Genomic DNA, 16,913 nt, shown 5'->3' with positions numbered 1-16,913 from the left:
TGCGCTCTACGCGCAAAGGTTCCGGGTCCTACTGTTAGCATTTATACACGAGCTTTTTCCCGGACACGTTATTGTTGCATCAGCACTCAACCATCCAACACTGTGGCCATGTCGTCCTCAGGAGAGCCAGGTACAGTAAATTAGCTTTGCTTTTTTTCTGCCTTTTATTTCTCTTAACTTGACAACCAATGAATAAGCCCTGACAGCGCAATATAATGCGTTTTCACAAACTGTCAGAGCCGGGAGCTAACGTTAGCCTCGTTAGCCCCACCAGGCTCGGATAAAGGTAAAGCTAAAGGTCCTGTGAGTCTCTGACAGCTCATCTGTGCAGCATCTTCCCCGGACACAGAGGAAGCACAGTCGAGTCCGGATCACTTATTTCATATCAAAGGATTTTGTGAACAAATCCTTCACATCAGATGTTGTTTCTGCATTTTTTTGTGGAGTTTGGTTGTCCATGCTTTTAAAAGAAAATGCTTGACAATCTGTCAAGCTGCTTTGAAAAAACAAAACGCACACACACACACACACACACACAAAAACCCAAAACCAACGATGAAATGAAGTTGTAACGATTTGATAGTGTTGTGCTTTTTTTGAAGTATCTCGAGAATATTTTATTTTTGTTTGATTTTAATTTGCACCATTGTACAATAGGGAAAAAAAAAGAAAACCAGACATTGGCCATCATAAAATGTATATAGAGGTGCTGGGTTGAGATAAGAGACCAAAATGGGCTTATGTAATGTGTAATAAATACTCCAGACTAATATAAAGCATAATATAACAAATGTATTTCCTTTCTGTTAATCCATCACCATCAGTCTGTGTAGATTGTTACATTTCTCCTCACATCTAAATATCATCTTTAAATTGTTTATTTCATGCAAATATTTCTATAGGAAAAATTTCACATTTTTTTATGTAGGCTTTGATTTATTTGTTAAATGTTGTTGCATTTGTTACATTTCAATTATTCAATTTAAACTAGATACTAGACTTCCAGTTTTGAGCTGTTGCATCATCCAGTAAGCTGCATAAACTATCACTTTGTTTAAGGTGCCTATAGGGTTGGTGGTCACACACCAAAGCAACCTTCTTTAAAAACATATTATTATTATTATTATTATTATTGTTATTGTTGTTGTTGTTGTTGTTGTTATTGTTATCATCATCTTTATTATTATAAATGGACCCCAGTTTAACATTTTCTGTGCTCACCATACTATTCCAATCAAATCTTTGTTTGGTTTCCTTTTTCTTTCACTTTCATTTTTAGAGTTTGATTACTCCTGCATGGACAAATAAGGTCATCATTCTATTTGACCCAGTGGGTTTCACTCTTAGTCTGTGTGGTGGGAAAATTCAGGAAGCCATTTTTGGATGAGCTGAACTGATTTACATGGATAAGAATTTTGTACCTTTTTGTTTATCGCTTTATGAATTCTTGGAGTTTTGTTTTTTCTTGTTTGGAGTCATTTTCCCCTGAAGTGACCATGTCCACTGTATCTGTTGGCAATAATTTTTATTTCCAGTTTTGAGCTTTTGCATCATCCAGTAAGCTGCATAAACTTTCACTTTGTTTAAGGTGCCTATAGGGTTAGTGGCCACACACCAAAGCAACCTTCTTTAAAAACATATTATTATTATTATTATTATTATTATTATTATTGTTGTTGTTGTTGTTATTGTTATCATCATCTTTATTATTATAAATTGACCCCAGTTTAACATTTTCTGTGCTCACCATACTATGCCAATCAAATCTTTAATATTCACTAATGAAGGTTTTATTTATTAAGTCATAACACTTTAGGAGTTAGAGTCCACATCTCTGCATTTCATGTTGCTCACACGTGCTTTTAAAGCTGCATATGTGCATGTATCCTTATGATCCACACTCACTTCTGTGTTACGTTGAAGCATTTGTAATGTTTATGACATCGTTACAGTAAAACTGTAGCACTAAGGCCCCAACGCCCTCCTCCTCATCAGAATCACTTCATGGATTGACACCCAGAGCATTGTGTTTGGTTTCCTTTTTCTTTCACTTTCATTTTTAGAGTTTGATTACTCCTGCATGGACAAATAAGGTCATGATTCTATTTGACTTGGTGGGTTTCACTCTTAGTCTGTGTGGTGGGAAAATTCAGGAAGCCATTTTTGGATGAGCTGAACTGATTTACATGGATAAGAATTTTGTACCTTTTTGTTTATCGCTTTATGTATTCTTGGAGTTTTGTTTTTTCTTGTTTGGAGTCATTTTCCCCTGAAGTGACATGCCCACTGTATCTCTGGATCCAGCCTAAGGCCAGAGGCCTTGTGAGCTCTGTGTCGGGTGGCAAGCCCTTTACAATGGGATGAATGCTCTTCTGTTGCAGCATCCAACATCTGTACTGTCTTCAGAAAATAGTGAAAAATAACTGTAGTTGTCCTTACTCAGTCCTCAGTCCTGCAGTATTACATCAGCCCAGGAATATTCATCATCATTTGTACATTCACTATCAGCAGACGCTAAATATGGTCGTTGTCTGTTTGGTACTTTTCAGGAGTTTTCAGTTTTCACAATTTTAGGGTCATTTCGAGCCTGATCCTGTGGCTTTTGGTTATCCCACTTGTGGTGCTGTTGTCAGTTTACTTTGGTTGTTGCAGCTTAGACGGTAATTGTTTTCGAACATTTGCCCTCTTGTTTCTGCAGCCTTTGAGTTTGGCTTCTTGCTGCAGATAAATGAGGAGGCTGCGCTGGCTGTGGCCCTGAATGACTACCTAACCTCACGCAGCTACCTGGCTGGTTTCAGCCCCTCCCAGGCCGACCAGAAAGCCTTTAAGCTCCTCCACAGGCCCCCAGATCCCCATCATGTGCACGCTCTGCGCTGGTACAGACACATAGCAGCCCTGCAGCAGGACCTCAACTCTGAGAGCAGCAGTGAGTAGACAGTTGAAGGCATGAACAGGCTGAACATGGCCATCGTCCCATACCCCGTATTAGCCTGGAGGTCGAGACTATCTGTGGTACCTAAGACAGGAACAAGTCTGGTTAATGCACCTGAAAGCCCCCCCACCACATATACTGACATGCACGAACCCAGAGCTCTTTGGCAGCTATTTGAATGAATCTAAGTCTTTCAGTCACAGCAGTGTATTGTCTTGTGGTGCCTGTAAGCTGAACATGTAGAACATTTCTTTATCGCTGTTTAAACAACAGCAGCTGTGACAAATTGCACTCCAGCCGTCGACCTGCTGTGTACACCATGTCGACATGGTTTTGCAGACACAGAGAAACGCACCGAAATGTGCCACGGGAAAGGGTTTGCACATCAGTTCTTGTTCGGTTATGTTGCATGAGTTCAAAATGTCTGAATACCATGTACTGTCCCTGTTTGTGTATGCAGTGTTTGCCTTTGACAGCTGGCTGCCTCCTGGCTCTAAAGTTTATATTTCTTAAATGAGCACACAGAGCTGCCTTCCTCTGGAAATCAGCTGATTGGAGGTTGCCTATTGCTCATTTCTTGCACTTGTAGCCAAATTGCATATCAGAAATTTTGCAAACTAAAAGTCGCGAATAAGCCTAAGGATAAAAATACTGTTTTAACAGTCCCACTTAAAATTTTAACTTTTGACTGATGTTAACTTAAAAAAAAAATAATAATTTGATGCAACTACAATTTGGACTTCAGGTATGGAAATAAAAAACAATTGTTTACCATAAATCAATTTTCTCTAAAGCTCAGATTGAAATAAATTTTTGGATTTATACTGCTTTATATTTGAATTTTGTCATTCCATTTTCAAAATGTTTTAATGCAAAATTATAATGTTTTTAATGTACTAGGTACTTAACGACTTAAAACAGACCCAGCCCAAAGCTTCTAATAAATCATGATCTTGCTTTTACAAAATTCTAACAATAATATACTTAAAAATTATTTACATACATTATTTAGTGTTGATACTTTTTACATTAATTGTATGTACTCATTATAATACAAATGATTAGTGTTTTTAACTGACAGTTGGACAGCAGCATTATATTGTACAACCCCCCCAAATAATTTATGATGAAAAATATCATTTGATCACATATTTTATAATATTTGATATTATTTAATAGCATCCCAACTCTTCATTATACAATCTGGCTTTGATTTAAATCAGATTTATTTTTTCAGGTTTGAGAAAAACTAATTACTTAATTCTCTTGTTTTCGTCTCATTGCACACAATTATTTTCCATTAGCATTTATCACGGTTTGTCATTGAGCAGTATAAAATACTTTGAAATTGTTCATTATGGTGGAGATGAAACAGGTAATTTATTCAAATTTTGTTAAATACAGCATTTTAATTTCAAAGTTTAAGACATTTTCAGTTTTCTTTTCATTGGTAATAAAATAAAGAATATCTGAGGTATTGCTAGGCAGACCAAAAAAGATTCTTTTATAATAAACAAGAAGATAGCTTGCCAAAGGAATTTGTTTAAACTGCATCCTGAGATATCTGTAATGCTGTGTTAGTGACGGTAGGGGACAGCAGCACACCCACATTCATCCTCTTCTCTGTGTTTGATGGCAACAGCTCTGTGCTCTTCCTATGCTGATGAAACAAAGGTATCTTCATGGATTGAATTTACAATATAAAATTATAAGTTAAAATGAACACATTATTGTGATGTCCTCGGTTTTGTTTCTAAAAAATGTGACTTTTCCTGTGCTTCTTTTGATACTAACATCAGGGAGTTTTTAAACCCCTCACATGGAGCTCTGTAAATTCTTCTTTGAAGACTGGGATGAAACATTTACACTTAAAGTAAAAATATGTCAAGTTTTTTTCCTTCTGTAAAGTTTGACTCTGTGTGTTTGTGTTGTTTTAATTCCAGTAAAGGGAAAGCGGGTGCAGCCTCCCTGGTCTCCACCAGCAAGAACAGATGTTCCCCAACTGCTTGTCTACAACAGTCTGACGAGATCTAAGGTGGGTCAGAGGCTTGTCCTTGTTGGTGCTTATGACACCTGTGAGTTATTATTTATCAATCATTGTGATTCACTCTGGAAAACACAGACTTTCTTCTATGTAAACTGGCCAGATGTCATCAAAGTACAAGTCTCCGTTTTGGTTACAATATTAGTAGTAAAAAAATATCTGCATGTTGGGCCATTTCTTTAAGTGAGCTTTAAGTGACCTGAACTTTAGCCCGGGTCCATGTTTTAGTTGTTGTTTGTCTAGGATCATTAACTGGCTGCTAACAAAGTAACACATTTAGCATGATCTTACTGCAGGGTAACTGTTTGCTAACTGTAATCTCCATTTGCTCTCTACTTTCACTCTGATAATTTCTAAATCATGACACATAGTTACAGACAGTCTATAAAAGCAGACAATGACTTACATCTAAAAACCATTGGCGGAGCGACTCCACTGGTTGTAAAAAGAAGTCAGACTGTACTGAATCCAAAGTGAAAATATCCTTACTTCTTAGATTCATTCATCTTCTATCACTTATCTTTGGGTGTGGGTGCTGGAACCAAGCCCAGATCACATTGGGTGAGGGCGGGGTACACTTGGGACAGGTCACCAGTCCATCACAGGGCCAACACACAGAGACAGACAGAGACCAACAACCACTCACACTCAGTACTACGGACAGTTAAGAGTCACCAATTAACCCAAACATGATGCCTTTGGATGGTGGGAGGAAACCGGAGTACCTGGAGGAAACCCAGGCAGACACATCAGGGAGAACATGCAAACTCACAGAACGGCCCCCGGCTGGGAACCGAACCCCAAACATTCTTGTTGTGAGACAACAGTGCTAACCACTACACTGCCTTGCTGCCCCCACTTGATTTATTAGCTCACTAAATGTTTTCCAAATGGTCTTTTGATCTCAGTCTGTAGTTTCAAGTCTTCTTCAATAAAATATGATGCTCATATTTTAATGACAGTTCCATTCAGGGGAAAACTGACCATAAAGCATCGGGTGGATTAGGGCCACAATCATGATGGAGTAACAGAGCAGGTCAGCTCCACCTGTGACTCCTCTTAAGCTTAACCTCCTTCTTCATATAAGGTTTCCTCTGGTTAAAAAAAACCTAGGTGGATGACATAGCCAACAGAAACCTCCAAAACAGCAGCTCACAAACCAGTGGGTGTTGTTATGGTGGGTTGACCCAAACTCTGTAAACTGCTGTAGCTTTGTGAGTCAAACAGCATCTAAGCTTCTGAGTACCAGGCTCTTAAATCAGCCACAGACAGTATAAGAAAAATGTAAAACTCTTTTTGAGAGGAAATATTCACAGATTATAACATTTAGTTTGTTTCCTTCTGATGTTGTTATGGATTTATGTACATTTGCTGTGATCCTTTCCTTTCATGTCTTTTTTTCTTCAGTCCTTTTGTGGTTTTGACTGAGGGACAAACTGAAGATCGTGAGAGTGTCCTGACCTCTGACCGCCTCCTCCGACATTAAAAGCTATCAAAACACAGCGATAAAACTTTTGTCAAATCCATTATCTTTATGTTTCAGGAGTTGTTTATTCCCCAGAAAGGGAACAAAGTGACCTGGTACTGCTGCGGACCCACAGTCTATGATGCCTCGCACATGGGACACGCCAGGTAATCAAAGTAAAGCAGCAAATGTGTCGAACGTTTATCCGTGTGTGAAGTTCTCCTGTAGCTCAGTACAATGAGATGTTCTTGTATAATAGGCTTAAATTTATCATCTTCCTCTTTCAGATCCTACATATCCTTTGATATCTTGCGACGGATACTGAAGGACTACTTCAAGTATGACATCTTCTATTGCATGAACATCACTGACATAGATGACAAGGTAAATGTGGTTTGATGTCATCATTTTTTTTTCTTTACTTTTCTCACTCACTTAACTTATTTTCACATGCCAAGAGCCGACTCGATATCATTGCTGCAACTGCTTCACACCTTAGCACATCCTTCTTTTTTGTTTGTTTTAAATTTGCGTTCATATTTACATATTTGGTGTCCTTTCCTTTCAGATCATTAAACGGGCCCGCCAGAACTATCTCCTAGACCAGTACAAGGCAAAACAGCCACAAGCTGCTCAAATACTGCAGGATGTCCTGAGCGCCAGAGGGGTGAGACAACCACTCAGTCAGCCTTTAACAGGCCTCTGTAGAGCCAATGAGTAGGACTGAATAAAGAGAAATCAAATCGGTGCGTTACATCAGGATTATTATTATCAGGAGACACTGTAGACATAAAGGCAATGTCCCATCTAGGGACCAAAACATGACATGAAGACCCTTCGAACTTCTCCATGTCCCAAGTAGTAAAATGAATAATTAGAATATTATTGCAACACATAAATAAACAGTCTATTTTGACAGAAAACAAACTTAATTGACCTGAAATAACAGAGTCCAAGTGTAAAACCTAAACTTCCTCCTCCAGAAGAAAGTGGTCTAAAGAAACTGACAGTCCCCTCACATAGGTCTTACTTTAGGTCATCGTGACTTTAACTGCCTGTTAGGCAGCATCCCCAATCTGAACTTCCAGTATTCAACTGTAAAATCGGAAAACATGGCCTACCTAGAAGATTTGTGTCTTTGCTCTTAATCAACAATTAGTGTGTTTGTGTGTATTTGTTTTCAGCCGTTCCAGGCACATTTGGCTACAACCACAGACCCAGACAAGAAGCAGATGCTCGAAAAGCTGGACGCTGCTGTCACTGCCGCTCTGCAGCCTCTGCAGGCAGCAATGGAGCGCAAAGATGAGGCGGTGCAGCCTCTGGCAGAGGTAAGTCCAACAACATGATGGGGCCTTTGATAAATTTTTTGAATCCTCATATTCAAATGAATAAAATTTTTTTGGAAAAGTGGAAAATACTTCATGTATTCTGATAAGGCATTAGCTCTGTCCCAGTTCAGGGTCCCATCCTTTGCCCTGTCCACGGTGTCCAGGGTACACCGTTGACGGGTCGCCAGTCCATCACAGGGCCAGCTTACAGAGACGACTCTTACAGGCAATTTAGAGTCACCAGTTTATCTCAGCATGCATGTCTTTGGACGGTGGGAGGAAACCCACACAGGCACGGGGAGAACATGCATCTCCACACAGAAAGGCACCAGGCCTGCGACCTTCTTGTTGTGAGGCAACAGCACGAACTGCTGTGCCGCTGTGCCACAGATTAGCTGATGATGCATAGCAAAAATCTTCTCCAGACCACACAGTCTTCTTTTTGCTCAACCTTTGTGGTCTACAATAGCCAAAGCCCGCTCATTCATAGACCACATATCCTGAAGGATTCAGACCCTGAACAGTCACATGCAGATTGAGTGGGGTATGGTTTAGTAGCTTTTCTGGATGTTGCACAAGACTAATTTACTTCTATATTAAAGCAATCTATTTCCATACAAAGTAAATAATTATATTTCAGGTTTTAAGGGAAATCTTATATCTAACTTAAAACCAGATAAAGGTACTTTAAGATGACCTTTTTTAATAATGTTTTGATCAGTGTAATAAAATATTAAAGGTTGTGTTGCGTAAAGTATTGAAAATATAAATGTTAGTGGTTTTAAGAATCAAAAGCTATCTCTTTAGTTTTACCTCTCCTCTCTCAGGCTTCACAATTTTACAGTATTAATAAGGAACCTACTGATTTATAACACAAGGAGGTCAATCTGCAGAATGTACAGACCTTTTTAAGTCAAGCAAAAAAAAATCTTTTGGTCTATCTTCCCAGGTGCTGTTGGAGAGCTCCAAAGACCTGCTGGCCGACTGGCTGGACAAACAGTTTGGAAGTGAAGTCACAGAGAACTCAATCTTCTCTATCCTCCCCAAGTATTGGGAAGGGGAGTACCACAAAGACATGGCAGCACTCAATGTAAGTAGGAAGACAAGGTGCTTCCTGACTTAAAAATAAACACATAAGTTAAAAATTATGTGACCTGACCTGATTAGAACTTTGAGACAACTGTTTTTCGAGCCATAAATCTCTTGACCAGAGCCATGAAATTCATTACAGATAGAACATACTTTAATTGACTTACATTCCACTGTTAGATACACATACAGTTGCAAGAAAAAGTGAACACTTTAGGATTAATTGGATTTCAGCATAAATTGGTCATAAAATGTGTGCTGATCTTTATCTAAGTCACAGCAATAGACAAACACAGTCTGCTCAAACTAATACTGTGCAAAAAATTATGTTTTCGTGTTTTTATTGAATACACCATGCCAACATTCACAGCGCAGGGTGGAAAATGTATGTGAACCTTTGGATTTAATAACTAGTTAATCCTCATTTGGCAGCAGTGACCTCAAACACACGTTTCCTGTAGTTGCAGATCAAACCTGCACAATGATCAGGAGGAATTTTGGACCATTCTTCTTTCCAAAACTTTCAGTGTAGCAATATTCTTGGGATGTCTGGTGTGAATCGCTCTCTTGAGAGCCAAAGGGTTCACATACTTTTTCTTGCAACTGTATCAAAGATTGCACAAACTACCTGTATGTCACATGTATAAGTTTTAGGAGATACAGTTTTGAGGCTGTCGTCATCTGTGTCTTCCAGGTTCTTCCCGCTGATGTCCTCACTCGAGTCAGTGAATATGTACCTGAAATCGTGGACTTTGTGAACAAGATTGTATCGAATGGTTACGGGTGCGTAGGAAACTGGGACTGTTAACAAATCACATCCAAACTAGACTGTCAGCTGCAGTTGTGTTTATGACCTGGCTTTGTAATGTTTTTAGGTATGAATCAAACGGCTCTGTGTACTTTGATACCTCAAAGTTTGATGCCAGTCCGCAGCACTCGTACGCCAAACTGGTTCCTGAGGCTGTTGGAGATCAGAAAGCTTTACAGGAAGGAGAAGGTAAAGCTCTGTTTCACTTAAAAGATTTATATGATGAATTACGGAAACTTTCAAAGTTTTTGTAGGTTTGATTAAAAAAAGATAAAAATAAGGAAAGCTGACCTGGTAAAAATATCAGAGTTCAGATCACGTAAGACTGAATGCTGAAAGTGGATGTCTCTCTCTCTCTCTCTCTCTCTGGTCATCTTATATTTTAAGGGTCAGTGGTATTGCTTGGATTGTTTTCAGCTCATCTTTACATTTTCTCACTGTGCAGGTGACCTGAGCATCTCAGCCGAAAGACTGAGTGAAAAAAAGTCCCAGAATGACTTTGCCTTGTGGAAAGCCTCTAAACCAGGAGAGCCTTCCTGGGACTCTCCATGGGGGAAGGTGAGAACTCACTCTTTTACTTCCTCTACTCTAAAATGAATGAGAATAAATGGTAATGAACTTTTAAAGACAAAAAACACAATAATAAAAGCCGACTTACCCATCTTCCATCTGCATTTCTGAGCTGATATTTAGTGCTACGGCCTTTTTGTGAGTCAATTTGATTAGTGATTGTGTGTTTCATGGCTGCAGCTCTTCTCTCAGTGTAGCTGCTGTGTTTCTGCTTTATCAGTATCTGGAGAGGTCATAGGTCAGTTTACAGTCTGAGCTCTGAGAGACATTACAGCAGGAATAGAGATTAATATTTGTGCATCATTTAGTTGGTTTTTTTTTTAATCAGTAAAAAGGGGGCTTTAATATCTGAATTTAATTATTTATTGTCTGAATTACAATAGGCAAATTCTAGAAAACACAAATGAAGGGAACACATTTAAATTCAGAACTAATTGAATGTGTCCATTTTAATTTTCTAACATATCCTTGTCCAACAAAACAATCAACCATTGTGAACTAAATAAAAGAATTCCTGAGAAATTTGTAATGTTTATTTTTATTTATAGCAGAAAGGTTACGTCTAGGTTCTACCTTCTACTGGAAATTCAAATTGTGAATTGAAAGAATTATGAATTGTTTTTGACAGGGAAGACCGGGCTGGCACATTGAATGTTCAGCCATGGCTGGCTCCATACTGGGAGAGTCCATGGACATCCATGGTGGCGGATTTGATCTGCGCTTCCCACATCATGATAACGAGCTGGCTCAATCTGAGGTGTGACAGCAAAGTGACTTGTGCATGCATGGGTGTGAAGCAGATCAAAAAACACACACACGCACAAACAACTCATGAGATGAGTAAATGGGATGTTTTTGAAACTGTTTCGCTTTACAGATGTTGAAAACTGCTGTTTATTTCCATCACAGGCTTTCTTTGAGAATGATTACTGGGTCCGCTACTTCCTTCACACTGGACACTTGACGATTGCAGGCTGCAAGATGTCCAAGTCTTTGAAGAATTTCATCACCATTAAAGAAGCCCTGGAAAAGAACACAGGTGGGGGGGGGCTGTTAACCAAGTGGTAAAGGTACAAACCAGGGGCAACAATGCTCTGACGAAACGAGTCCCTGGTCTGGCCCTGCTGCAGGTCCTGTTTGTATCTGCCACCTCCTTCTTTCTTTGTTGCTTTCTATATAAAGTTGGTGATGCTTTCACACTTAGCCAAAACACTGATAATTAATTTAAAAATGAATAGAGATAAATTGATTCTTCTTTCTTCCATCCTTCCTGCAGCTCGCCAGCTCCGTCTGGCCTTCCTCATGCATTCCTGGAAAGACACCCTGGACTACTCCTCCAACACAATGGAGTCAGCTGTCCAGTACGAGAAGTTCATGAATGTGAGACTCAGGGGTCATTTTAATTTATCTGTGGCTTCTCTTCTGTGATATGACTCGTTTGTATTGATCTGTTCCATGTCATTCTCCTTTAACAGGAGTTCTTCCTCAATGTGAAAGATATTCTGCGAGCTCCGACTGACATCACTGGTCAATTTGAGAAGTGGGAGACGGCAGAAATGGAGCTCAACAACAGGTAAGAGGGTGAAGATGGAGAGGGGCATGTTAGTTATTTACTAGGTAGCAGATAAAGTTCTTAACCTGCTGAAATCCCCAGAAGCAGAATCCCTTTATATCAAGTTATGGATGGTGGAGAATTTTGCTGCTCAATCAGTGTGAAACAGAAGCTTCAGAGAAACTCAATGTGAAGTTGCAGGTGTTTGCACTAAATCCAAGAAGACAAGTGAAAAACTTAAGTCATGTTTGAACCCCACATTAGAAACATCAATAAGCTCTCCATTTTATCATCTGAAGAACTTTGTAAGAGTGCAGCAACTGTAGAGATTCTCTGTGTTTTAAATGGGAATTTATGTGTGTGGCACTTTTTGTCACCCTGTGTATATGAAATTTGATATCCAAATAAAGTCTGATTGGTTGAACTGTTTTGGGTTTGTTTTTTTTTTTTTTTGACTGGAGCTCATCACTGGCTCAAGACTCACCTGCACACTCTTCATTTCAAGTGTTGCCTTTGTTGTCCAGTTACTATGACAGGAAGTCAGCCATCCATGCAGCTCTGTGCGACAACATCGACACTCGCACAGCCATGGAGGAGATGAGGGTGCTGGTCAACCAGAGCAACTGCTACATCGCCAGCAGGAAGAGCGCCAAGCAGACGCCCAATCGCCTGCTGATAGAGAGCATCGCTGTATATCTCACCAGCATGCTGAAGGTTGGAGTTGCTATGGTTATCCTTCAGACATAAGTTTGATCTGATACATGGACGAAATCAGTCTGAGCTTGTAATAAGTTCTGACTTCATCATGTTTGTTGTTCTGTTATTAAAGTTACTGAAGCTGATTCTGTTTCATGTAGATATTTGGAGCCATTGAGGGATCAGATCCTATTGGTTTCCCCATGGGAAGACAAAGTCAGAGTGTTGATGTAAGTACCAGCATATTTTACTATGTTCTTACTTTTATTTCTTTTCAGTGTTGATTCTACAAAATCTCCACAACCTAAACAGTTCTCACTCAAAATCTTGATTTTTTTTTATCTGCAGGTTCAGAAAATACTTAATATTTGAAGGTCTATATTTTAAATGAAAGGTCCATAGTTCAACGTTGTCTCTTTTATCTAAAGTGTTGATATATTTGTGGTTTTAATAAGCAAAAACCATCTGAGTGTAGTTTTACATGCACACACACAGAGAGACTTGTATCTGCTCAGTTTTACAAGATGTCAAGCCTCTGCTATTGAAGCGACACAGACAGATGGATTCTTGCTACTGTATTTCCCAGCTGGAGAGTACAGTGATGCCATATCTTGACGTACTGTCCGATTTCAGAGAGAGTGTCAGAAAAATTGCCCGTGAGAAGAAAGGTAAGAACCTGCTTCTAAAAACCAACAATAATTCTGGTCTACTTTGTTTTTCTGATTAAAATCACTTTTATCTAACAAATGAAATTTCATGGAGTAATTTGACACCTTTCGTTAGAACATCAACTTAAAACAGTTTTTCTTCCCCAGCTAATTAAGCCAGTTGAGTTAAGGAAGCCTACAGGAGTGTTTATATACCCAAATACCACTTTGAGTTCAGTGTCATCATTCAGCAATAGTTTGAAAACACCCCTACTAAGACAGCGATTGAATCTTTTTGCACACAGTGCCTCATTGCCTCATAAGAAAAACTGGTTTCCTCAGAGGGTTACATCAGTTTGTTTTGTTTGTTTGTTTGTTTTTTTTTTTTAATCTAACCCAGTGATGGAGCTGCTGCAGCTTTGTGACTCGGTCCGTGATGATACGTTACCGGAGCTGGGAGTCCGACTGGAGGATCATGAAGGTAACCCAGATTTTATACTCCAGTATTCTGCTCTCTAAGACTAAATTTATGAATGCGTAACATTCCCTTTGTGACCATTGTTAAAATGGTTAAATGACAACACTGACAGCAGCATTCAGTGTTTTTGTTTTGACCTGTAACAATTTGCTTGTTCCAGGTCTGCCTACAGTTGTGAAACTAGTGGACAAGGAGACATTACTGAAGGAGAGAGAGGAGAAGAAGGCGGTAAGACGAGTTTTGCTGTTGCTTGAATTATTCCCACAGAAATAATAACATTGGAGTTTTCCTCTTCTTCCACAACCAGGTCAAAGATAAACATAATAAATTAAGCACTACACTGGTGCTGATGATGCTCTGTTACTTTAAATTTTCTGAACTTTATTGATAATTTTTAATATAAAGATCATCTAAAAACTGGTTTTCTCTTTCACAGCTTGAGGAAGAGAAGAAGAAGAAGAAGGAGGAGGCAGCTAAGAAGAAACAAGAACAAGAGGTCAGTCAGAAGGATCCTCTCTTCTTCTGCTGTCTTAGGTTAAATGCCATTTACTGTAACATGTTAACTGCAGCGTAGGCATTCTACTTCCTGATATGTAAGCACCGTTGTGTGTGAATGCAAGGTCATGCGCACACAAGCTGTATCTGATGTAACACTTCTCAGGGCAGAGCCTGTTATCAGTTTTAATGAAACTGTACCTCACTTAGTTGTCAGTCTAAGAAAGAACATCATTTGTCTCTTCCTCCCTGCTTTCACCATTTCAGCTGGCAAAACTTGCCAAGATGAAGATCCCTCCATGTGAGATGTTTCGCTCTGAAACGGACAAATATTCCAAGTTTGATGAAGCGGTAAATCCCTTGACTACTCCTTTTTTTTTTTTTTTTTTTACATTATTACTCACTTAAGTTTACTGCAGTCACCTGTTAATGGCCTGTCACAACCTTCATTGTACTGTTCATAACCGATCCTCATACACATTATATTCATAGCATATTTCATATATTATGTTTCACTTATTTTGAGGTTTTTATTGGTGCTCTTGTTTTGTCACTGTACTTGGAACAACCTGGTGCAAGAATTTCCCTTAGCATTATTCATTAATTCATTCATCTTCTACCACTTATCTCTGGGTTGCTGGAGCTAATGCCAGCTCACATTGTGCAAGGGCGGGGGTACACCCTGGACAGGTCGCAAACGGGGAGAGATAATTGACGTCCAGGAAATACATGCCTTACACGTCACTCATCATTACAACTGATGAAGCGTCATCACATCAACACATGAAACAAACAGCTTGTTCCATTCTTTTGCTCTTCTGCTGCAGTTTAGTTGCAGCAAGTGGAGGATCAGCTCCATTCACCCTGTAGCATTCATCCTCATCTTCTTTTGAAAAGTGGTTCAGAATTTGCACATCACTGTCATGACAACTATGAAAATAAAAAGTTTTTTCCTGTTGTTTGAAGGGTTTCCCCACTCACGACGTTGAAGGGAAGGAGCTGAGCAAAGGACAAGCCAAGAAGCTGCGCAAGTTCTATGAGGCTCAGGAGAAACTGTACAACGAGTACCTGGGGATGAAAGAAAATGGAAACTGATTGTGTTGTCAGCATTTCCAAGCCATCTAAACTACAGAATAAATGTCCAGGCCACAGGTGTTGGGTCATCATTTGTCTCCTGCTTTTGGACCAGTAAACATGTTTAATAAATAAATAAATAAATAAAACATAGAAGCAGAATTTTTACAGAGAAGTGAAGGATTTAATAAACCAGAGCAGTGTTGGGTGCCACTCATTCAGTCATCGGAATGTGGTGGATGGAGAACCATTTCTAGATTAGTTATTTCATTCTTTGCTGTCCAAAATTCCCAGTGTGTCCTCTCAAGGCATCAACATTGGAGCTGCAGGAAGCAGTTTGTAATAACTAATCATCAAAATTTGGTAGTTATATTTTTTTTCTGATGCAGGTCCAGCAGAATTTTTAAGGACCAGTAATTTTTTTTTTCTTATCATTCATCAAGAAGGAGGCCAACTAACATTGACTGATATGGGTGACAAGGATCTCAAATAAAATTAAGAATTTGGTTTATTCTCTAAGCATAGATTGATCACCTAAATTTCAGACTAAATTTCAGAGGGTCCTTTTTCAAAACAAGAAAATGTGTGCCTGGTTGTAAATTAGCAACATGTCAGTGATGATTACTTCTTTTTATTATTTTTACTTTGGTCTGGTCACCCAATACAGAAGCTTTACTCACATTCTCCAGTTAGTATGACCACATGTATCTGTAAACTGGATAGTTTAGTTATTTTTTTCCATCTATTTCAATAAATCTTCTATGTATATTTTTTATTTTCATTTGGGGGGGCGGCTCATTCATTTTTTACAGCTTTGGTAACTTTACTGGATTTGTATACTCTTAACGAGTTGACCGGTTTTCTTGCGGCCTTAAAAACCCACAAAAACACTAAAACTGAAACTAACAATGTGAATCTTGAAAAAAAAAAACAAAACACTCAATTACACAGCTGGACATTGCTTTAGAAATTGTTGTGTTCTATTTTTATTGGCGAATTAATGCTCTATGGAGAATTTAACATTGGCACAAAAGGAAAGAATTTATAAAAGCTATCACTCGCTTAATTATTTGGTCTTTTGTGGCTTTTTTTTGTCAACAAGAAACATTTTGAATCACTGGATTGTGTCATCATAGTGCAAAAATATAACTTTGTTGTTGTGGCCCAAGTGAAAACTCATGAGGGGCAGCTTTTTATTATTCAGCCGTCCAGGAGGGGTGTGTATTTTTCTAATGTTGATGTATCACAGCAACATTCTCCGATCAGAGAGAATTCACATGAAAAAGTGTCTCTGGTTTCCTTTAAAGAAATAAAAGTATATCCCCTTCAGACTTCAGGAATGTTGTCTCTTATTGGCCCGATAATGTTCTTACTCCAGACAATGATTTTATATTTTTATTAACATTATTGTTACATGACAAACTCAAACTCAAAAGATGTAGATTTCTCCTGAGGCAGTGATAAAGGGACAGCGCTGTCCTAATTGAATTTTAGATGACATGCATGTGTTTAAATGGGAAAAAGGGTGTGCAGGTTTGATCTGTTAACCCGTGGCACAGAGCAGCTTTTGAATGTTGGCACCTAGAGCATTTCAACACTGTATAAAGCCATTTGAACCCATCAAGGAAACAGACTGAAACTGAGCAAGTGTCCTTGTTCCGACGATCTCCAGTATTTGGCAAAAAAAACTGAATAAAGATTGGAGAAAAGCCAATCCTGGCTTTTGGAGCGTCCA

At 38.9% G+C, this 16,913-nt stretch overlaps 1 protein-coding gene across 3 annotated transcripts; it reads left to right on the top strand.

The window, feature by feature from the left end:
* Nucleotides 1–32: 32 nt before the first annotated feature.
* Nucleotides 33–16,105, top strand: cars1 (cysteinyl-tRNA synthetase 1). 3 transcript variants are annotated; one of them, XM_029497985.1, is made up of 23 exons: nucleotides 73–130; nucleotides 2,699–2,926; nucleotides 4,876–4,967; nucleotides 6,520–6,608; nucleotides 6,729–6,825; nucleotides 7,010–7,108; nucleotides 7,626–7,769; nucleotides 8,719–8,859; nucleotides 9,553–9,641; nucleotides 9,734–9,855; nucleotides 10,112–10,224; nucleotides 10,865–10,993; nucleotides 11,146–11,275; nucleotides 11,513–11,616; nucleotides 11,712–11,809; nucleotides 12,313–12,502; nucleotides 12,646–12,714; nucleotides 13,071–13,152; nucleotides 13,532–13,612; nucleotides 13,770–13,837; nucleotides 14,046–14,105; nucleotides 14,372–14,455; nucleotides 15,071–16,105. In XM_029497985.1, exons 1-23 carry the CDS (start codon nucleotides 109–111, stop codon nucleotides 15,197–15,199), a joined length of 2,460 nt encoding a protein of 819 aa, XP_029353845.1. In that variant the 5' UTR covers nucleotides 73–108; the 3' UTR covers nucleotides 15,200–16,105. The 3 variants fall into 3 exon arrangements, 2 of the variants coding, with proteins under 2 accessions (XP_029353846.1, XP_029353845.1); XM_029497986.1 differs by lacking the exon at nucleotides 2,699–2,926 and having other exon boundaries at nucleotides 33–130; XR_003840581.1 differs by lacking the exons at nucleotides 14,046–14,105; nucleotides 14,372–14,455; nucleotides 15,071–16,105 and having other exon boundaries at nucleotides 13,118–13,152; nucleotides 13,770–13,829.
* Nucleotides 16,106–16,913: the final 808 nt, after the last annotated feature.

Source organism: Echeneis naucrates, chromosome 3, assembly GCF_900963305.1.
Source record: "Echeneis naucrates chromosome 3, fEcheNa1.1, whole genome shotgun sequence".
NCBI classification, from domain to species: Eukaryota; Metazoa; Chordata; class Actinopteri; order Carangiformes; family Echeneidae; genus Echeneis; species Echeneis naucrates.
Note: the sequence above shows the minus strand (reverse complement) of the source record. Positions and strands in the feature narration are given on the sequence as shown.

What these genes read in the sequence shown, in the direction of transcription:
- cars1 (XM_029497985.1), top strand. Translation starts at nt 109, where the DNA reads ATGTCGTCCTCAGGAGAGCCAG. An exon ending in ACGAGCTGGCTCAATCTGAG is followed by an intron (nt 10,994 to 11,145) that starts GTGTGACAGCAA and finishes TTTCCATCACAG; the next exon opens with GCTTTCTTTGAGAATGATTA. An exon ending in AATTGCCCGTGAGAAGAAAG is followed by an intron (nt 13,153 to 13,531) that starts GTAAGAACCTGC and finishes AATCTAACCCAG; the next exon opens with TGATGGAGCTGCTGCAGCTT.